Source organism: Xiphias gladius, chromosome 22, assembly GCF_016859285.1.
Source record: "Xiphias gladius isolate SHS-SW01 ecotype Sanya breed wild chromosome 22, ASM1685928v1, whole genome shotgun sequence".
Lineage (NCBI taxonomy): Eukaryota > Metazoa > Chordata > Actinopteri > Istiophoriformes > Xiphiidae > Xiphias > Xiphias gladius.
The window spans coordinates 28,780,563-28,803,967 of record NC_053421.1 but is presented as its reverse complement, the minus strand read 5'-3'; the positions used below and the strand labels follow the sequence as shown (position 1 = coordinate 28,803,967).

The window sequence follows — 23,405 nt, the reverse complement described above, 5'->3', positions numbered from 1 at the left end:
CTCCGACAGGTTCAGTGAACATTTCATTCTACAATCAGCTGCTTCAATTCAAAGCTGGGACTGTGTTTGGAAACAGCTCAGGAAATAACACATTCCCAAATCAGTTTTGATGCTGTCCGTGTAAATGAATAATGGAAACAGGAAATAGGGGTTCGAAAGGCCAAAGCGTTGGATTTCTGTCTAAACACTGGAGGTCGTTATCAACGCAGGTCACGGCCGTTTTGCACGTACTTTCTAGACATTCCCAAACATTCCCACCAACGTCCACCTGTCAGTGGTCAGACAGTGGGACTTGCCCTTCAGTACAGTCTTGATATCTTCCTATTTTATATTGCAGCTCCAGTTCTGAAAACAATACCAACGAGCTGCAAATCCTCGCATAGAAATCTTTGCAAAACGTCGGCGGTCGGACGAGATTGTACGGTTGACGTTGCTCCACTGGTTTTCTGCCGACTCACCTGGGCTGCAGCAGCAGGTGAGTCCTTCGATTTGTTGTGGTCGTAGAGTCAGGCAGCTGCTTTTTACAAAAGCCCACAAACCGCCTTAACGTCGCTGGTGGTTTTACCATCTATGGCGGGTAGAACCTAAAATACTTCCACACTCCCCTTCTCAGATGCCTTTGAGTCGTGATCATCCGATCAGTGTTCCTCAACTTTTATTGATTAACTCAGTTTACCGATTGGTCAGCAGGGCAGCAGTAGGTCAAACCGATGGTGGATTTTAAACTACTTCACGGTCGGCTGAGCTTATAGACTGTGGATTTTGAATTCGAACGGCTCATTACAGTTTGAAGGTTAAAGTTTTTCCCCGCGATCCAACAGAAGTAGGGATTTCAAATTCAATTGACAGCTCTATTAAGAACAGGTTCAAAACAATTTCAAGGTTTTACAGGCGCTTGCTGTGGACTCATTGTAAAGGAGTGAGATCCAGTGACTGCAGACTTCATGTTGAAAACTGGACGAGCTGTAAGGCGGACAGTTTCAGACTCAGCTTCAGAGAAGTCTGACAGAGGTTATATTCGTTCCTTATCTGCATCTAAGCTCTGTATTCTGGCCTGACCGCTAATGGCTGTGATCCGGGTGTGTCAGCGGTAGGGGGGGGATTATCACCACTTCCTGTTTACTAAACAGCCAGTTATCAACTGTGTCCGCTCTGTAGAAATGGAGCAGCAGAACTGGATGCAGCTCCAAACCTGCAGAGGTGGAGTGCAGCTCGTCACCGTCATAGAAAAGGATCCTACTTGAACGGTACTGGGAGTCGGTCTGAGTGAGTGTCCACGTGGAAAAAACACTTCCGCAGGAGAAGCAAACTCTGGTGTTTATCCAGGGAAGGTTATTTCTGCATCTGGACGACATTTCCGTTTGTAGAGTTTCTGCTCTCGACCTCTTCTTTTGGACCGAAACATATGGATTAGATTGTACTTCACTTTTTATTTCTTAGTAATAACAATGACAGTAACAAGAATATTTTTTCCCCTCTGCATGTGAGAGTTTGGTCATTTACGGACACACCTGGGTGCAAAAGACAGAGAACCCGTGCTGAAATCAACCCATTGTTTAAGTTAGCTTTGTTTGAACGTGTTGTGACGCGAACTGGGCCATTTCCAAGCAACACCTTGCGTCTGTGGGCATCCTACAGTGTGTACAGTGTGTGTATGCACGACAGTGTGCATGCGTTACTGTGCGCGGCTGCTCAGTGCTGGTGAATAAACAGTGTGTATGTACCTGTCCGTCCGCCCGTCTCATTCTCGCTAACGCGACACCTCAGCAACGCCTTCAGGGAATTTTCTTCAAATATGGCACAAACGTTCACTTGGACTCAGGGACCGACTGATTAGAAGTTCGCTGGTCAAAGGTCAAAGGTCGAGGTCACTGTGCCCATACAGAACCCGTCTTCGCTACACGTATTACATGAGCCTGGCCAGACAGGGGTGTGAACCGCAGCTGCGCTGGTCTGCGGAGCCGTATAAGGAGCAATTCTTTTTTCTATTGTTTTCCTTTGGTTTCTCTCCTTTTCTCTCCTGCCCCCGTATGAAGTGGAGTCAAACAGCTTCAGGATAAGTGCAAATTTTATACCGAAGTTGAAACATTTTTCGATTTGCATCTTTGCTTCACGCCCCCCAGAGCAAGTCTTCATCATGTCCATCGACCCCGCGTGCAGTGTGAACACACGCTCAACACTGTCGGCTCCACATTTGTGCCTTTTCATCAAACCTTTTCCCAGTTCAGCCCCCCAGTCTCCTGCCGATGGCCAGCGCAAATGCATTTGACTGAATGGAAGTGCTTTGCTCGAGTGCAGCTTCAGCAGCTGCGGTAGAGAGGAATGTTCCTCATTAACCCGAATGGAGGCCGGAGTGTGTACGTGCTTATGTGAGCCTGCTGACAGATATTTCCAATCAGTGCTTTTTTTTTTTTTTTTTTGGCAAATCAGTGAAAATAGCAGAGCGCTGAATGTGCCCGGCATCAAAGCAGCGGTGCAAACGTGCATTTGCCTAGAAACGATCAGAGCCTCTCACGAGGGCTGTAACAGGGGATCACTGATCATTTATATCTAACACCATAGGGACGCACAGCTGGGGGAGTGTGAGAGGTTAGAAGCAGTGATATTTCTTGTGACCTTTACTTTGGCGAGACAGAGCGATGACTGTTTCCTCCTTCTGCAGTAGCGGTCTACGGCCTACAGACTGTGTGCAGGAGTTTTTTTATGTGATTAAAGCCTGTTTTATCTAATTCAGCTACACTGATTGCATAAGCATTTGCTTGTTGAGGAGATGCATTCATAGTTTTATTTCCAGCTCAAGCAGTTAGTTGATTGATCGATGAGTAGGACGAACTGTCAACTGTTTTAATAATGGATTCGTTGTTCAAGTCATTTTTCAAGCAGGACCTCCAAACATATTCTGGCTCCAGCTTCTCCAGCGCGAGGATTCGCCGCTTTTTTTCTCCGTTACGTGTCGCTGGGAACTCAACGTCTTTGGGTTTTGGACAAAAGAAATCTGAGGACGTATCCTCTGGATCCAAGAATTAATGACGGACGTTCCCCCGAGATTCAATCAAATAAGATCGTCAAGTATCTGTCAGATGAATCAATAATGCTAACAGCAGCCCTGGTGTTATTGATACTATCTATAAATCATTCCGTCTGTCTCTCTCTTTCTTCCTGGGGTACAGGTTTAATATAATCACGATTCTACGGTTGTTTACATGACAGTGTCAAGGGTCAGACTAGCGTATTATCACGTGCAGCGCTGCATACTATTTCAACGGCTTTATTTCTATGTACTATTTTGGGGTAACTACCGTGAAGTTCCTAATAATGGGCGAGCTGCGACGAGCACTCGGTCTTCAGCTGAAACCGGCTCATGAGGGAGGAGGTTTTTATCCCGAACAGCCTGGTGAGAAGGACATGACTCCGTCGTCTAAATGATGGAGTTTCTGCTGTGGAAACAGGTATTTTAGTAAAGGTAATTCCAGCCTATAAAATTATGATTTTGCTGACACTTTTGGGGAGGAGTCGATTCGACCTTCTGGTCACTTGAAGCTGGTATTTTTTATTGTGTGTGTGTGTGTTTTTTTTTAATGTAGTTCTTATACCGCGTGAAACAGCTGCCGCCGTTCTTTGAGGGATTCCTAATTGTCGTGAGCTGCAGATGCTGTTCTCTTTCGGGCTCGGGTTTTATCAGACTTTCCTTTTGAGGCCCAGTCCCGCCAGCGTTTTGGGCCTGATTTTGATTAAACTGTGGGGGATGAATTGCAGTCCTACTGTGTTCTGGTTACGAACAGCCTTCACGTTCCGGTGCTAGGAACGAGGTACAAAAGGGAGATTAAGAAGATAATTACTTTTCCTCACCTCCTATTTTTCTTCTCCTTCACCCCTGGTTCGAAGGACGGCAGCTGCTCGACGTCTTAATTCTTCGACTTTTAAACGTCAAGAAGGACGTGAAGACCTCGTCGGAGACAGACTGATTAATGAAAGTACATTTTTTTCTACACTATGTGGATGATAGTAAACATGAAACTCCATGAGGCCCACCGTCATGGTCAGAGTGCGATGTTCAGGCTCCAGGTGGTTTAAGGCCTTTTGTGGTCCTGCCGGTCCATCCTGTGCAGATCTGATGCTTTTAAGAGCAAAACAAAAGCCCTGTCATCTTCAGCGCTGTCACACCGTATGTGGAAAAGTAGGCCGTGGAGTGGAAGCTGGTCGCCTTTCATCTCAGCACATCTGCGTTAGTCAGGAAGTGTGCAGGGGTCAGAGGTCAGGGGTGGTCTGCTGTGTTCCGGGTTCCTCCTATAGGACGACCTCTGTGCTCTTCTGGGTCTCAGGGTCGTGTCTGCACTCTGACCTTTGTAACACAGTCAGCCTGACACGGCAGCAGACTAATGACTCATCCTGTCACGTCATCGTTTGACGATTAGCTCCATCAGCTAAATAACAAAGCTGTGACCAACCAAATGAAACTGGTTATTTTACCGGCTGAAAATCTGCCAGAGACATTTGGATGTTTCAACCTGACTCCCATGAAAACAATAAAGGGTCTTGAATACATGTTTTATAGCTGCATACAGGACTGTGCTAAGGTTTTGGGCACTAAAAGAAAAGTCGGGAGGCCTTCACAAATAATGCTAAGAACATTTTTTTATATAACAATTAACTTCATACAAAGAAGAAGGAAATAAAATAGAAAACCTAAATCAGATCAGTATTTGCTGTGACCCCCCTTTGCCTTTAAACCAGCACCAGGTCTCCTCGGCACCTGGACACAGTTTTTCAAGGTCCTTGGCAGGTAGGTTGTTCCAGCATCTTGGAGAACCTGCCACGGTTCTTCTGTGGACTCAGTCTGTCTCAGTGTCTCCTGTCTCTTCGTGTGATCCCAAGCTGACTCCATGAAGTAGAGCAGCAGATGGTCTGTGGGGGCCAGACCATCTGCTGCAGGACTCCTTGTTCTCCCGGTCTCTGAAGACAGTTCATTATGACTCTGGTTGTGTGTTTTTGGGCTGGTTGTCCTGCTACAGGATGAATCTGGGACCATCGGACGCCTCCTGATGGGACTGTTGATGTATAATTATCTAAAAATCTAAAGACTTTTCACAGTTCTCTACATCATATCAAGTATAAAGCCTAAAACCTGTAGCCAACAGGTCCCGGTCACCAGTGAATGGACCCTGTAGAACAGATGGAAATACAGCAGCAGCTTTGTTCTGGTTTTGCAGCGTGGAGTATTTTCAAACGGTGTGCACTGTAAGAAACCACCGAGAGGTCAAAAGGTTAAATGTAAGAATGGTTCACAGTTAAAACTCACTGCTTTGACACCGTGTCCTCTGCGTATTATTGGATGTCACTATTACCGCAGTGATGTAACTGGCGCCTGTGTGTACAGCTGTCGTTCAACGAGAATGTTTTTACAGCTTCGGTCTTAAGACAAAGTGATACCACGGCTACACAGGTCGGTGCAGAGCTCAAATGCTGAGTCACCGTGCGGAGAGCAGCAGGAGTGGCTCTTCTCTGAAGTGGACCTTTGACCTCATGAACTCGGCTGTGGACAGCAGCCAGGTGTGTGTCTGTGTGTGTGTGTGTGTGTGTGTTAGGACCTGTGCAATATAAAATATGAGCTGAGGCAGCCCTTCCCTGAATGAATAGTTTGAGAGCGTTTTGTGAAGAAATAAGAGCCGGAGAGGAGATGTTAGTAAGTGCCCAGTATTTTTAGATCCGGCGTTTTTTTTTGTGACACACTCACAGAGGCGCGTTTAAAGTGCAGCGGTTCGGTTTCAGCAGACTGTAAACTCCTCTCGGCGGCGGCAGGGAGGGATGTTTTTCGAGCTCAGTATCAATCGGAAGAAAGCTTTTAGCCCTGCGTGGTTTCTGTGGTTTCACCGTTCACTTCCTGCTCAGGGGTTATTAAAGCCTGAAACAATAGAGGCGTTGGGACAGGAACGGCGGGCCGGAGGAATGTCATCGTGCCTCCGGAGGCTTCCTGAGGCTCCGACATCGTGACTCAGATCTGGGAGGAAGCCAAGAAACTCTGGACGCTCAGCATCCGAGAGACAGAGGGCAGAGCGTCTTTTATGGCACAAATACTAAAACTATCTCCGTCACTAAGACTCAGCCTGACGCTGACTCAGGATAGACAGGTATGGGGTTTTTATGAAGGCTCACAGTCCAGGTCGTTCCCAATTTCAGATAACTGACGCAAATGTGGAAATAAATCACGGATCGGAAATATAAAGAAAACAAAAGTCACCAGGTTGGGTGGGATCTACGGCTTTAACCCACAAACTCAGCTCAACGACATTCAAACTTCAGCTTTGGTTTTTTATGTAGTGCGACATGAGGCCCGAGGAGCCTCTGCACACTTCACAGATTGTATACACACAACAGGCACAAGGTAGCGGTATAGATGCGTAGGGACGGACACACACACACAGCACAGCCCATCCATCTCCACGACAACATGTATTAAATGAACAAAACCTAGATTTGCAAAAGGATTCTGGATTCCATCTTGAAAACACAATACCGGTGATTCAACCTATTTAGTTTATACAAAACGTGTGTACCACAGTCAGCCCTTGTGCAAACCACACTACTGTCTCACCAGGCCGTGCAGCATTAGGAAAATTGTTGTGGTATTTCTGCCTTTATTTGGATGTGGACAATCGAAATGCGACGCGGGAGTAAAACAGGAGGGATGGAAACAACAGAGGTCCAATCTCAAATCCAGTTAAGTCTGCGATAGTTGTGTCAAAACTACTCTATCGTTCTCCTCGGTAACCCCAGCACCGAGCAGCCGAAGGACACAACACACGCACTCGTCTGCGATAAATCCCACCGATCGCCACTGTCCCGCCACTGTCCACTGTCCTCTCTGTTGCTCTAATGGCTCTGGGTCCTGCTTCAGGATTTTGGAGCCAATCTGTCGGCTCTACAAAGGTTCAAGACAGGAAACGTCTCGGTGGAAAGAACCTTCTCAGAAGCTGAATTCATTCTTCGCTCAAGTGTGGCGCCGTCACCGTTCTCTTCGTGGGCCGCGTACGAGCGAAGTCGTGCGGGGAGGCGGCACTTTTTTCTTGTCTTTGCACTTTACTCCAGCACATCAGATCTTCAGTGAAACAATGAGGTTACCCTCAGCTTTATTCGGTGGCAGTCGTTCGATGCCGTATTCAGACTACAGTATTCTGAAGTGCACTGTTGTAGGTTCTATCATTTGTCGTGCCAGAGCTTGTGTCAGAGGACGACGGTTCCTGAAGATTAAAGACCAAATTCACGCTTCATGCATCTTGGGTGGATCAGACAGCTGTCTGGTCTCGACAAAGCTCAGTGTACATTCGTCCAAGAAGCGGGAAACCACCTCTGGAGGAGTTTGGAGACACATTCTGTCCAGATATTGAAAAGATTTAAAATGCATCTGTCTCCTCGAGACACATATGCGTCTCTCCTCCTCCTGTGTCAGTAATCAGTGTGTGGAAATATCCACTCACTGTCTGATTTTATTAATACATCCACCGAGGCCTGATTTTCTTTTGTCATTTCAGGTGTCTTGTATCATGATACGATCCAGATGAGATTTAAGACGCTGACTGAGGACACTAATCTGATCCCTGATCAGTTCAGCAACCACTGAATGGTCTGCACGGGGTCAGGGAGAGTTGTGAGTTTGAGCCTGTGAAGACGATAAAACTTTTGTTTTATCGGCGCTGTAGTTCAACTGTTCTCGCTGTAACTCGGCTGCTGAAGTGCAGAAGTTCTTCTTCTTCTTGTTCTTCGTCAGTTACAAAACAGCTCCAGGTGCATCACCACCTTCCTCTGGACCGGAGGAGGGGCGACCCTGATTTACGGGTAAAAGAGAAAACAAAGAGGGATTGTAACCACATTTGTGACAGGACCAGCAGAGACGCAGATACAGTCTGTGGCCGAGCGTTAAAGAAAGTGTACTAAATGACGCTCAAGTGACATCGTGGACATAGAAACAGGAGAATATTCAGAAATATCGTCATCTATGCTAGAAAGTATGAGAAAACTACGGTTTGATAACAGATGATCAATTTGAGAAAGCAGTGGTTTAACAAACATCATTCTCCAGTCACATCGCTGTGCAAAAGAAATACCTGTCTCATAGATGTCGCGTGTAAGGCAACATTTTTTAGCCCATAGTCAAAACTCAGCCTTTAATATACAAGTAAGGTTTGTTAATATTTGATGACATTTTATTGTAGCATATTGAAAACATCTATGTACATGACCTGACCTGAACAATACCATTTTACTTTAAATTGCCAGCCGTCTTAGACTTTCATTGCTGACTAATGGGATGGAAATGACAGACTGGGTGATGCGTTGTAGTTCCCCAGTTTCTCCAAACCACCACATGTATGTCACTGTGCTCGCTGCGTTCAGTGCCCCAAAGCTTCCCAAGGCCTCGACCAGCCAGCACTGGCTTTTCTTACAGATTAAGATCCCATGAACTGGGTTATTTCACTTCCTGGAAAAAAACAGAAACCAAACCAATCAGGGTTTTTCTTTTCAATCATCCCGCCTTTCTGCCTGTTCTGTCCACTCAAACTGCCCTTCTCTCCGTAGATGAAAGCTCATTGGTTCACTTTGTAGCTCCGTCCGATGCCCCGTCCCCCTAATTTATGAGACCGACAGTAACGTGAGGATTGGTTTGCAATGTGTGTTCATGGACGAAAAATGTCCTCGTGTGGCCGAAAGATCGGGTCAGATCAGCCTCATTCAGCCCCGGGCTGTGTCACAATCAGCTGTTGGGTCCATTGTGAAGAGGCAGCGCTGAACCGGTGAGCTCAGTGGTGTCATGAGTATGAGCTAAGAGGGACGTGGTAGGCAGCAGACGAGGGAAGGGACACTAGGGTGGCGGATGTGAGAGGAGAAGTCAAAGGTGACCCTCAGGGACAACGCCTGCCGAACCTCGGAGGGTTCAACACCAGATACGAAGGCCACTGGTAAGACTCAACAACACCAGGACTGTGCTGTAGTTTGCTTAAGTTAATTTTAGAAATCGGAAGATTTAAAAAACAGGCCTAGTCTTTCTTACTTGAAGTTTTCCCTCAGCGCAGAGGAATGTGTAATGGTTCTCGCTTGCAGTTCCAATGATATCTGTGCTGGAAAGCCCATTATCTGTGTACATGTCAGTCTGACCACTCTAAATTTTGTTCTTACCGTCAACATTTGCAAATGGAAAGCGTCGATGGATCCTGCAGAACTTCCTAATTTAATCGCACGCACATCACATTTGTGCAGATGAACGTTTCATGAATGAGGCCAGATGTTTTTACAGTAGCATATTTCGAGTCTTTTATTGCTATAATCGGGACAAAAACACTGCACCGCAGCTGCTGAATGATTAGTACAGCCAAAACTGAGCCAGACTTCAGAGTTTACTTGATTCAAATTAGTACATTTTTCCAAAGGCTTCCACAAATCAAAACTTTTAGCCACGCGGCAACGGGCTTTGCAGCTCTCTGACAGCCTGGCTCCCGGGGGCTTGTAGTCCACTTCTCTCCTAATGTTCCCGTTAGCTGTGTCCGAAATTCACACGGCATCCTGATTTATGTACACTTTATACTACAAAACAAGTTGCCAAATTATACTATCAGTCAGTATACAAGTAAAATCAAGACACTTTACGGTTTTATAATATTAGGAAATTTCGTCTGATGGACATCACACATCCGTCAAACTCCCTCTTTGGAAAGCTACTGCCGGGTAAAATTCACAAACAGTCTTCCTTAAGATTTATCACCTATTTTTTTAGTTTCCTGAGATTTTCTTTGGAGCCGTTTCACCAACGCACATAGTTTATTTTAATGTTTTCCAGCTGTGAGCAGCTCCTCCGTTTCCTCTGTGCATTTCATTATGGAAAATGGTGTCCGTCAACAGCACACTCAGAAATCCTCCGAACGGCTTTCGGTGTTCATCCTGTCTGGGCTGGGTACATTAACACTTTGTCTCTCTTCCAGTGTGGTCAACACAAACGCTAAAAACTTAGCATGTAATATGAATTTGGGACACGTCGATCGACACAAACGTGTGCCTTCCACTTCAGTGACCTCTGACCTTTTTTGCCCACTGCAGTCACCGGATGTTACGCTGCAGTGATCCGTTAGCTAACGTGGTCTACGGCTGTCGCAGCAAAAATTAAACTGTGATGTTATAAGATGAATGAATTTAATCGTCACCGCTGACTGGTAATGAACCCCGATTGAAACCAGCTTCCCGTGTCTCCTTTGTACAGTGATGTTCGTCTGCTGCTCTCCAGACGTCTTCAGGAAGCTGATGGTTCAGTTCCGGCGGGCGGATCTTCCTCACGAGCAGTACGTCGTCTTCTACATCGACGTGTTCGGAGACAGCCTGAACTCCAAGCACAGACAGCCGTGGGCACGGGGAGATGAGGACGATGCCATCGCCAAGGAGGCCTTCCAGGTACACCGTTCACTTTCTTTTTTACGGGGGATAAAAAGAAAATTGAAGCTGTTGGGTCCAGTAAAAATCGAAAGGTCCTATCCTGTGTTCTGCGGCATGTGCGCCAGGTGAGCAGTTAAGGAAATGTTTGACGAAACCGTGACACAGCAGGCAGCGGCCGACCGGCAGACCACACGCTTGTGCTCGTGAGAATAACCACGACGGTCATGTGATGTTATACCAGTGCAAAGCTAAGGGGGGACAGATGGACATACTGCTGTTTCCGTCCCGCCTCCTACCAACATTCAACATTTGATTTCGCTTAAAGGAGTAGTTCAACATTTTGTGAAAGACGCTTGCTCACCTTCCTCGACGACGGTTAGACCAGAAGATTGATATCAGTCTCATGTCTGAGCATTAGGTTTGGGGCTAGAGCCAGAGGAAGAGTGGCTCAGTTCTGTGGGTTTCGGGGGAGTCACGACAGCCCATCGTCGTGGCCTGTTGTCACGGTGACTGTTGCCGGGCTACCAGCGGACACGCGGCGCAATAATACCGGGCGGAGGGGTAGGAAATGGATCCATCCCAGCGTGTAGCTCCCCTAAACCCTTACGTTTCAGTTAGTGAAGGGGGATTAAACACACGGGATACAGTACAACGGGCTAACCAGGGAGCTCTAGAGGTCCTGGGTGGCGTTTTGATCTTTGGACAGAGACAGGCTAGCTGTTTCCCCCTTCCCCCGGTCTTTATGCTAAGCTAGGCTAACCACGTCCCGATTCCAGCTTCGTCCTCAACCCGCCGACATCAGACTGATATCCACCATCTTCTCTCACGCTCAACAAGAAAAACGCACAAACATATTTCATATTAACCATGACCGCAAGCTCTCCCTCACCTTAACCAAGTAGTTCTGGTTACCTAGACTGAACCTGACCCAGATCAGGAAGCACTCCCATGAATCCTTTAGTAGTCTTAGGATGTTCTGTCTAAAAAGACACTGATAAATGACCTGGTTTGTCTCTTGACAGGTTCTTTTCTACAGATAAATAGTATTAGAATTTGTCTGCATATGTCTTCCAGCAATATGTTTGTCCGTTTTATTTTATTTTCATCAAATTTGGAACAGAGAGAGTCCGTATCTCTCCTCTCCAGTGTCTGTGTGTGGTGATGTTTTCGTTGTTGTTGTTGTTTTTCCTTTTGTTTGCCTGAAACCAGCTTTTCCAGAACTTTAGCAACAACATGACAAACAGGCCACGAAATGTTGATGTGCCTTCTTTTAACTACCTAAAAGCTCATTCAGTCATTCGCTCACTCGTTTTGGGCTGTCACCGATCGGGCAACAGCAGACATACGTTTTCCCCTGCATATTGAAATCAGGAAGACAATGGATCATTCATCCATCAGACACACAATGTGTCAGACAGCACTGATTGGATTTTATCAAAACCTTGGGGAATGACACATCCCACCATTGTTCTCAATCTTATTCAAAATCGCAGTGAGTTTTTTTATTTTATTTTTCCTTTCAGAATTAAAAATCTCATTTTAGAAAAGTCGCCTCTGTCAAGCTAAAGTGACGTGAAACCTGAAGTGTGCTTCCGCCTTGACTCAGTTTTCTCTCAGCACTGTTGAATTTCCTTCTCTTTTCCCAACGTCTCCTTGACTGTCAAAGTCAAATTTATCCACAGCCACGGCGCTCCGGGGCAGTTCCCCGTGCTGTGTGTTGCTGAAGGGCACTCCGGCCTGGCGGGTGAGGGGTTAAACGCCGACCTGCTGCCCCAGTCGGTTCAGGAGGATCATCTCTGAGTACCTGAGGCCAGTCGGTCACGGAAGCTGATTTCCCAGGCTCCTCTGGACTGTTTCCTCCCTCATCTCCATCTCCATCTCTTTTGGACTCAAAATTGGCTTTTTTTTCCCGCTACTGACCCTCCTCTACACACATACACACACACACACACACACACACACACACACACACACACGCACACACACACACACACACACACACACACACACACACACACACGGAGAACCATATGCGTTCATAAACATACAGCATCCGCTCCCCAGAGCAACTCTTGCCTGCTTCTGCTCAGTTTTTCTGAGGTGTTAAAGAGCGAAGTCGGGCAGATGACAAAATGGATTCGTTTTTGGTTTTTTTCCCCTCCTCTTCTCACTTTCTCCATCTTTCCCTCTAGGATTTTAATTTTCTCCCTCCAGCTGCACAGAGCGCGACAGACTGCAGAGGAGACGGGAAAACACCTCACACACGCATTGAAAACTGTTAGAGAGCGGATTTTTCTCCACGTGTTGCTTGTGGCCGCACTAAACCGAATCTCCAGACCGACTCCAGGGTCGGCGCTGAATCATTCTGCAGCCGCGAACACCAGACAAACAGACCTACGTGAAACTAGAGTTCACGACTAAACGCTTCACGGTCTAATGGCCGAAAGGCGCTGGATCGTAGCTAGAGATGGAGTAGTTAGAGTTAGTTTCCCGCCTCCCTGCGGCCGTTCGGACCGACGATAAACACTTTGGATTTCCAACAGCACGTCTTGCACACTCATTGTGTCGGAGCGTGACCCGACTCTTAGCCTTGCTGAGATCGCCGGGGGTCGCTCTAGCTAGCGGCAACAGGTGGAGGCGAGCGAGTGCGCCGCCAGGTGAAGCGCTGCCTGCCTGGGTAAACAGAGATTTAAGTAAGATGAAGGATGAGCCGCGCTGCGACGTGGACGACTGGTCGCCGAGACAAAAGACAACAGGAGGAGCTGCACTCAAATAACATCAGTGTGTTTAGAGAGGCAGCAGCTTGACAGAGTGCAGCAACACTGAGCCAGTTTCTCACAGGAAAGGAATTCACTCGGTTTGAGCTCAGATAAAGACACACACTGGCGGCTTGATTGATTCGTTCCAGTTCAAACTATTTTCATACTAATTTGCTCATTTAAATTCCTCCGGTAAATTTTTCTTTTTCAAATCACAGCTGGCTCTGAGCTCAACGATGGAAATTTATGTCAAAAACCAAACATCTGGTTTGACCTGGAGCCACTTTTGGCTGGTCAGTAATTTATGATGATATCAGGCATCTGCCTGAACCTGTTTGCGCCGCATTATTTTAAGCTCTTCAGAGACACAAATCCTTCTCCTGTTTCCCTTCCAGCGCAATCAAAGAACACCAGGAAACTCGTTTTTCTGCTCATTTAATTCCATTCATTTACATGTTTACTTTTTAAATGGGAAAACTTACATACGTACAATATATAGAGCGACATTTACCTGGTGATCAGTTTGTGTTGGTCAGGAAAGTCATTTTAAAATCCTCCTCTTCCTGTTTTCAGAGCGTGAAGATCCTGACGTACCGAGAGCCTCAGAACCCCGAGTACACACACTTTGTCGACAACCTGAAGACAGACGCCAGGAAGATGTTCAACTACACCATAGAGGACACACTGGTGAGAAGTGTCTGTGTGTGCCGCTGATCTGGATACAGTGAGCATGGATATAACATACGATTTAATGTGCCGTGGAATAAAAAACGTCTTTTTCTAGTCACCCAAAAGGATAGCAATATCTGCGCCCTCCGCAAAAATCAGGCAAAGGAGGCTTCGCTCGTTTGGTCAGTAACACAGGCGATAACACGACCAGATGAAAAGTCAGGATGAAAGTAAATCTCATGGAAATCTGGACTGAAGTGTTGGAAGGACAAACTTCACCATCCTCAGGCCTCCCTGCCGGTAGATTAAGACAAATATGATTCAATGAAATAGAGGAGATTGGGTTATTAAACATAAGGCACCTGACACTTTCAACACGGGAATAAATCCACAACGTGTAGATGAAAAAATACATTATTGTGCAAATGTGTAATTAGCATCGTCAGAGCTGCAGCTGGGTGACTGAGGCAATCCAGTTCAGAGAAGCTAATTTAGTCTGCTGATCTTATCCTGCTGCTTCATCCGTCACAAAGGTTCAACACGACACGTTCATGTCACACACACACACACACACACACACACACACACAAAGGGGCAGAGACTGAAAGACAGAAGCAAAAAAAGGTCAAAACAAAGACAACATATATTTTGCTCCTAAAATCCCGGATCAGCTAAACACAACCCAGAGCTGACTGCTGCTGAGATCATCGCCTGGAATAAAGATGACAGGTTGTAAACCAACAGCCCTTCACATCAAAAGCCTGGAGAGGAAGTGAGACGTCTTGTTTTCCGTTGCTCCCTTCGAGGTTTTACCGTCTTACACAGAAAAGGTCAGAATACACGTATCTTGGGATTTTTCAAGAGCGGGTTTGGAAATATTTAACAAAACGGATTCATCTGTCGGAAATCCTGTCACGTAAAAGGCACCTACACGCAGACTAAAGCGCTTTCACAAACTTTAGACGTGACATCTTCAAGACGTCCGTATGGAGTCCTCACCGGGTTCGACCCAGGTGTGAATGCCCGGCCGAGTACGCTTCAAATCATTTAGGACATTTACAGCGCACTGTTACACCTTATATCCTCCAGGCGATACAGCGTCTTTACCTTTTCGCTAACAAACCCGGTTTAATATTGGAGTATGAATCTGCTACTTTCTGGCTCAGTTTGAAATGCTAAAAGGCTGAAAACAAAACTTCATCATCCTTATTTCTGAATTTAATCTTGTGCTGTGCTGATAGACTGATAGATTGATTGATATGTGATGTGTGGATATGGTGATATCTTGCTTTGGACCAAAGTGTTGGGCAGACTGACCAACTCATCCAAACCAACAGGAGGGAAACGGGGACTTTGTTGGGAACTATTTTCAGCGGCGGATTAATCCACATTTGGTGCTGTAGTGACTGTTTGTGGCAGCAGGACGGTGCGTGGGCCGGAGTCTAAATAAACCACGGCGTGTGTGTTCATGGTAATGAAGGAACATGTCACTCGGTGCAACAGTGTGACTCAGTTATGAGCTCTATGGCTCAGTGAGATAAGATATCAAGGTTTGATTACACACACACTATTTGTCAGCAGGAGACAGTCATCGTTGGCTTGGTTCTGCACATGGGATTTGTGACAAGAACCAGATCATTTGAATATCACTCAAGTTTTTCAGGACAGTGTTTATTTTGTATAAAAGTAGGAATAGTCATATTAAATCATTGTTTGTTTTTTTTCCCCAGATCATTACAACAACGGATGAAATCAAACCGTCGGTCTGCAACAAAAACACTTAGTTCTCTGTTAAAGTGACACATGAGCAGAGAAGATGTTTTCTCTCTAATCTGTGTAAAAACAAACAAAACAGCAAATGTGGAAATTCGGATCTTGCCAATTTAACCGTCTGCATGGTAATAACGCCGTGTCTTCGGCTGTGTGTGTGTGTGTGTGTGTGTAAAGTGTGAGTTCACTCCTCAATGGGATTACAAGCAGAGAGAAGATTTTTATCTCTGCTGGGGGGGGGGGTTAATGAAACAGATATCCAGATACAAAAAGGGTGACGTACACTGACAGAAAAAAAATTCAAATCAGTTGTGGTATTTTCTAAAGGTCAGCAGGTCCTTGAGTTTATGGTTGGAAGTGTTTCAAGACATTTTTAAACTTCACGAACCCTCTAATAGGGCCCTGACATACGGGGGTGGGTGTGTGTGCGCGTGCGCGCATGTGTTTGTGTGAAATGTCGCACTCATTACCCACAGTTTGAAAGTCAAAGCTTGAAACAACACACAGAAACCAGGGGCCAGATGTATGATCGAACGGACGCACAGAAAACCACCCGTGGTATTTAAACAGATGGCGGGACTGTGCGCGGCTCGCACATACCGCAGACCTGCGTACGCGTGCCTCTCCAAAGTGATCCTGAGGTAGAGGTGAAAGACAAGGTGACAGACGTGGAAGGCACGGCGCTGAGGCTGAAATAAAAGCCTCATCTGAAAGTAGAAGCGGGGACATAGGAGCGAAACCACAGACGCTCAGCGCCAAACCAGAGCTGAGTACGAGGAGTGTTTTCTCTCCGGCCTGCGTCACAGCCAAGAGCGTGTTTGGAGGATGTTGCCGATGCGGCACAAACAGTTGTAACCTGTGGTGGAGCAGGAGAAAGTACGGGTGATGGTGAGCGTGTCTGCGTCCTCTTATGGGTAACTGGGAGTGGAAATGAGGCTAACCAAACGTCTGACCAAAATGATGCGTATGTGTATTTCTGTCTGTGAGATTTTCATGCACCTGGTCCCGGGCGTCTCTGAGACCCGAGGGAGTCTTTGGAAAGCCGCTGCCTCTTTCCTGTGTCCTTTACTTAAGTAGCTTTCTCCTCTGCCCTCTTGACCCTCCAGGTTTAGCGTCTGTGTCGGTTTAGGACGGTACGTGTTGTGCCACCATGCCTTTTCTTCCAGCGTGGAGAATAGTTGTCAGCAGTGGGGTCCAGACGTCTGGTGATTTTGATATTAGAAGACTTCCATCAGCCAGTATATTGTGTAGCATCGACAGGAAGTCTCGACTCTTTATCAACTGCAACTTAAAGAGCAATTCAACCATAGCTGAGAATTTGGTTTTAGCTGTCCTCTGGCGGTTTGACTCCTTATTTTGATGCAGTGGTGTAGAAGTGTACCCCAGGACGGGTCAGTACACCGTGACATCATTGTCGGGTCAGACCTGCGCCAACGGGGGCTGCTGAACCCGAAGCGTTAATCCAAATGAACAAATCAAGGGGTTAGAACGCCATTTCTGAGAGATAGCGCCATCAGAAGAGAAAAAACTAAACCTGGATGGTGCATTTGCAGAAGGTGCATCCTCCGTGTCCAGTCTTTGTGCCGTACCCGCCGCCTTACTGCATGAGCAGGGACGAAAGTGCATCCATCTTCTACAAAATGTCGGACTGTCCCTTAGCGACAATCGGGTACTAGCTGCTAAATATGGTTTACAGCCACTTTCCTTAATGCTGTGAGGCATCCAAACGGATTAGGGGGCTCCAGTTTGTCCCTTATCAGGCACCGTGTGTGTGTGTGTGTGTGTGTGTGTGTGTGTGTGTGTGTGTGTGTGTGTGTGTGTGTGTGTGTGTGTGTGTGTGTGTGTAAATTGGCAGGTTGTCTGGCAGCTCTGAGAAGCCAGTTAATCAGCTGCAGACAGACAGCTGAGGGACGCTAATGTAGTTAGCACAGAGAGAGCTGGCAACACACACACACACACACACACACACACACACACACACACACACACACACACACACACACACACACACACACATTATATAATAAGATGACACTTCACTGATCCATGTGGAGAAACAGGATACATCAAAGGAAACACGAAACATTAAGAAACACACAGATGGCAGCAAACACACAAATGACATGGTAACACACTTCATGAACTACTTGACATTTGCAGACGACCTTTGACCGGTATACAGGCGCGGGTATGATGATCAGAAGCTGCCGCTCACCCTGAAAGAAGTTCTCTCTCGTTTATGTAGCTTTACTCTTTGGAAAAATGTGTATGATTTTTTTGCCTTTACGAGAAGCATTGTGTCGTCTTGGTTTTTCTTTTTCCGCTGGGTTTTCTGTTGTCTGCAGCCCATCCCAGCCGGAGCCCCCGAGCCCCCTCATTAAATGCAATCAGACAGGGGAATGTCAAGACCAGCATGAGTTCTGTAATTTCCCAGCCCTCTGTTTTTTAACCATTAGCCAGGGCTTCACGCTGCGTTCTCCGAGCTCCACGTCAGCGGATGTTGATTATTTAAGCACCGTGTTTAGCCAGTGTCAGCAGCCAGTTACTGCGATTAAAGGTCCGTCACACTGCACAGGTCACAAGTTCAGATCCAAACTGATCTGAAGATCTTTGTTGAGAGGAAAGGTGAGATTTTTGGGAATATCGGATAACTTTTAAATTTCCCTCTAAAAAGGCCAAAAATGAGAAAAACATACATTTTCAATGCTACAGCAGTGTCACTAAAATGTTCCTTTTTCAGCACTTGACTTACTTTAAGTGGAAGACTCAAACAGTAGAAGCCCTTTGGGACAGTAGCTGCAGCGCGACATCAGAAAAGTAAGACGTCTTCTGGACACTTCCCAGTAATTCAGCAGAATTCTGTCTTCGGATTTATTGGTCTTCTGAAGTTTTGGCGAGAATTTAAAGAGAGTTCTGTGGTCGTGACTGATTGTTGGCTGTGCCAAGGTCATTTCAGTGCAATAGACCCACTGGTGGGTTTGCAAGGCTGCATGAAGGTTGAAACATCAGTGTGTTTGCACTATTAAGTCCCCCAGTCCCTTTTTTTCCACTCTGAAGTTTGCTTTCATTGATCTGAGAAGCACAAGAATCAGCCGTCCATTGCTGGTACAGTAGATCTAAGGAGAACCCCTTTTCCCCCATGGTTCTTATTATTAATCTGCAGTTAACCATTTCTCAGTAAAGACAAGTTTACTTAGACCCTCTTTACACTCGTCAGCTCTGGCGTCTGGATGATAACCTTTCATTTACAGTTGTGTGTCTCCGTTAGCCAGTTCACAAATCTGATTGCAACCCGTCTTGAGTTTCTCGGGCTACGTACCAATCAGCGTCAGCTCCACTCCAGTCCAGAGGGGGGTGGTAATTCACCTGAAGCTGTTTGGTAACTGCCAAAAATGGCAGAAGCACTTTAACAACGAGCACGTCGCTAGCTAATAATTCTCCTCAATCTCTCACTCGTACAAATCCTTAAATGGTTACACCGATCAGGCATCAGGCAAGCGAGGGGCTCTCTTCACGGGGCCTTTGCAAACTGGTGATGTAGTTACGCTTCGGAGTAAAGATTACGTGTATCTTCACTACACTGTGTTTCACTGTGTTTCAATAATTGGGTTTCAACCCATTTTGGAGTCTGCTTGGGTGCATTTGCAACTGTTTTTTTTTTTTTTTAAGATCAGGTATCTGTCTGATCCACTGAAGACACAAGACCAAAGTGACTCAGTGTAAATGGTCTTATGGGTTGTTGTTTTTTTTTCCTGCGTTCTGACAATTTGTGTTTTCTTTAGTTTTTTTTTTTGGACCTTGGAATTTGCCTCGCTCATCTGTCTGGTCATTTCATGTCCAATGAAGTACGAGTGGCACAAAAAAGTCCCTGTCCACATCCTTTAGTGAGCTTGTTGCCTGCGTCTGTTTTCCTGGTTTGTTCAAAGTCCCTCAGTTCCAGTGAAGGTAAATCTTATCGGTGCAGCAACAGCGTTCTTCTACCTTTTGAAATAAGGATTCGTCGTCACTTTTCTGTTTCAATGTCCCCGTGTACGAAGCAGCTCCATAAAGAAATGGATTTCCCGATCTGGTGCGGAAGAACTTGACTGGTCTGCACAGAGCCCTGTCCTCAGCCCCATCCAACACCTTTTGAGATGAACTGGATCACTCACTGTGAGCCAGATCTTGTCACCCGACAAGTGTGAACAGCTGAAACACCCACATCACCAGCATAACAAGCAGCCAGTATCAGAGAGGATTATGGGTAATCTTGAATCGATTTTACCCTGAGTGCTGGACTGGAGCGGTGGCCGTTACACTTTGTTTTGGGCGCACTGGTCGGTCCTTCCTGTATAACTGAGCGACATCAATACCGGCTGTTTAACGGTTCACATTTCAAATGCAATTAAAATGTAATGGGTGTGGGATTTGGGGGTTTGACTGGATGGTGGCGCAAATAGATCTGATCCCTCAGCAGCAGTCAGCTGGCAAATACGCTCATCTCACTACTGAGCTATTCAGAGCGGGAAAGGGTTAAGATGATGTTCTCCGTCCGACAGGGTCAACACACTCATGTCAAGCTAGTCACAGGGACAGTGAGAGAAGATAAAAAGAAGAAGCTAGAAAAAACAGAGAAATAAATGGACTGAAAGAGAGAGAGAATGAAAAAGTGACATATGAGAAAGAATTGATTTTGTTCTGAGTATAATTTTTCCTGATGCCTGTTTTCCAGATGAACATTATAGCTGGAGGCTTCTACGATGGTCTGATGCTCTACACTCACGCCCTGAACGAGAGCATGTCTGCGTCCGGCGGCCGTCCTCCAGGAAAGGTCGTCACCAAGAGGATGTGGAATCGAACCTTCCACGGTCAGTGCGTTGGCCACCTCCTCCTGTGCTCCTGTGACTCTGTGTCTGTTCACAGAGGGGGAAATTCATCTGCAGTAGTGCTCACCACCACGAGGCTGCGTATCATGTTGAAGCCCGTGATGTGCAGCCCTTAAGAGTTTACCTTTCTGTGTGACGTGGTGCAAGTCGTACAGGTGTTAAAATTTCTGGGACAACGCTTCGGTCGCTCAGGGGGACGGGTGCGGCGGCGGTGGAGGTGGTGTGGCTTTGTTTGTTTCGTTTATATCAAACAGGGAATTACGCGCGGCTGCGAATGTTGCCGCTCTATTATCATGTGTCACAATGTCTGTCTCTGTCCCCTCTGCTATTTAAACCCTCTTTAAAATCAGCGTGAACAGCCTCCCGGGAAACAAACCCTGAGTTTAATGAGGTAATTTGCCGCTGTCCCTCTCCCGAGGGAGAGGTAGAGCTGCTGCTAACGAACAAGGAAATACAACATTATCTATCGGGTCTTTATCAAGGAAGTGAAGCATCATTTACGCAGGAATTACATACAGCAGCAGCACGATGAGCATACATACCATTATAGTTTGCTGTTTGCTGGATTGTCATACATTTTCTTTAAATTCACTGTGTCCTCCTCACTTCTGTCACCAGATCTACGTCCTTGGGGTCATATAGAATGATAGTTTCCTCCATGTCGGACTCTGTAGTTCTCTCTGGTCCCTCAAGGAAAAGAGCTGTCAAGATGGTTTGCACAACAGGTCTTCGGTGTGAACTCACATTGCTGGACTCCATTGAGAAACACTGTAGAAATGATTTTGAAATGTGTTTGAAATGAGTTGATTTTGTTTGATATTTTGCTGATTATTAATGCCAGTGTTGCCAGGTCCTCAGGTGGTCTGTGGCAGGAAAGTGAACCTGGTCGATTCTGGACTGGCTGTCGGTTGTGCGTCCGTCTTTTGCTTTTGTTTGCTGTTTGTTAAGATGCCAGGCCGTGTCTCTGTGCTGTTGTCAACTGTAAGATACCTGCTGTAGCACTGTTGGATTTGTTGGGTGTGAAGCTGCAGAGAGCAGCGGCTGCAGTTTCATTCGCAGCAGCGCGGATTCCAGCGTCTGGAGTTTCATTCGCCACATCTGGGTCACAAACCACTTGACCATCCCCCAACACCCTCGCACCTGAGCACCCTTACTTGTTATTGAGTGACGAGGGTTCAATTAATGCAGGAGGTTTACCGTGAAATCTGACAACCTTGGGTGAGCTGCTCCGGAGGGCTTCGCTCCAAGATGAGTCCTCGCCATCCGAGAATCGTGACACCCACTCGTATGAAATGACTGCTGACACTGAGGTCAAACTCATTACGATATGCTGTTGAGGTTATTATCTGAGGACTCCTGTTCATAAGGTGATGCTGTCTGTCTGTCTGTCCTGATGAGGTCCTCCGCTAGAGACGACTACTTTAAGACTTTATTATTATAATTGTTATTATTATCATTTTTTAAAACTAATTCCCTGAATGATAAGAAAGGGGCAGGGGTTGTACCCAGACCCCCAGACTTGGGTTTTGGGACTTGTTAGACTTGTGAGGATTGTTGATCACATGGATTAATGAGGACTGAAGAGGGGGTCGCCGACTGCCGATGGCCACGTTGTTTTTAAGATGATTTGTTCATTTATTCTGTGGTGGGGAAAATTATATTTGTGAGGTTTATAAAAATCTAAATTGGTCTTTGCTTTGCTAATCCACTAGTCATTTTCCAAATATGTGTTTTACATTTAGAACTCCAACGTACTGTACCAGCCCATATACACCACATTAAGCTCTGCGCAGTACTTTCTGTCTCTCTGGCTGTCGCTGCTCTACAGACGTTTTGGGCTGGTTGGGGCTAAAGAGGCCGGAACCCGATGTTAATCGGCACCTCTGCTTCTTGGTTTAGATTCGTTTGATTAATCCGTGGAGGCCGGGGCATTGTTTGTGCTGATCTTAACAGACGCTGTTATTTTCTCCTGACGCAAGCTTCGCCTTGTGCTGCGAGTTTGTGAAACACCCGGTGGAGAGGATCAGTCAACACTGCGCCGTTGTCAAGCATCCGGCTACCCGCTGACACCAGGGTGTGATCTTCTGGCTCTGTGGTCAGTCTCGATTGCTCTCGCTGTGTCCTGTACATCCATATAACTGAATGATGATAGAAGATTTTAAAAAGATACCTTCCCTTCCCCAGACCCCTCTTCGCTCTGCATTTCTTTAATGTACTAATCGATCATTTCGGACCCCGACCCTCATATTTTTTTTGTTAATCCACAAATCTGTTCAGCCACCAAGGGCACACGAGGCCATCGCCAGACAGCTGGAGAGAGCGGATGATCTTAGGAAAGGAGGGGGCAGTAGGCTGTGTAATGCATTTAAGTTTGGTTTATTAATAATCATTCACCACAACTTTTTTTGGGTCTGTATTCACCAGACTTCTGAAAAGCTTGATAATTAATGCTCAAATCAGACTTTTTAGCCCCACTCTGTCCAACTTTAGCTGGTGGTTCTGAGATCTCTGATAAATATGGACCTTGAACCTCAGAGCTGACTCTCTCGTGTCGCTTGGCTTCTGTTGGTCTCATTGTGTAGTATTTCCCTCTTTAGAGAGCTTATCTTAAAGCCCATATCTGCAATGCTGCACCTTCAGCTAATGCCGGTTTTTCTTTGCAACCTTTCAGGAATGTACAGTATGTTCTGCTCTGATATCAGCTCGGCAGGAAATCAAAACTCATTTGTCTGCAGCTGTTAAAAAACAGAGAAGCTTATTAACCCTGAATGATTCGCAGCTGGACGACGTGGTGATTTAAAAGCTAAAAGACTAAAATCTAAATACAGTTTTGTTTCAACAGCCTGTTAGTGGAGAGGTTTCAGTGTGTATTTAGGACCCAACCTGCTTCACATTGAAACAGTCAGTGAAACGCTGTAGGAACAAT

The 23,405-nt window shown here is 46.2% G+C and overlaps 1 protein-coding gene across 2 annotated transcripts in view; it reads left to right on the top strand.

Annotated features, from left to right (window-relative positions):
• Positions 1-23,405, top strand: part of LOC120784334 (atrial natriuretic peptide receptor 1-like) — an 87,626-nt gene that overhangs the window by 28,953 nt on the left and 35,268 nt on the right. Inside the window, exons 1-4 of one of the 2 annotated variants that reach the window (XM_040118055.1) lie at positions 8,727-8,954; positions 10,247-10,434; positions 13,749-13,862; positions 20,326-20,461. In XM_040118055.1, coding sequence (XP_039973989.1) covers positions 10,249-10,434; positions 13,749-13,862; positions 20,326-20,461 — 436 coding nt within the window. In that variant the 5' untranslated portion in view covers positions 8,727-8,954; positions 10,247-10,248. Of the gene's footprint in view, positions 1-8,726; positions 8,955-10,246; positions 10,435-13,748; positions 13,863-20,325; positions 20,462-23,405 lie in introns of those variants that run through there. The other variant, XM_040118054.1, reaches the window with a different exon arrangement.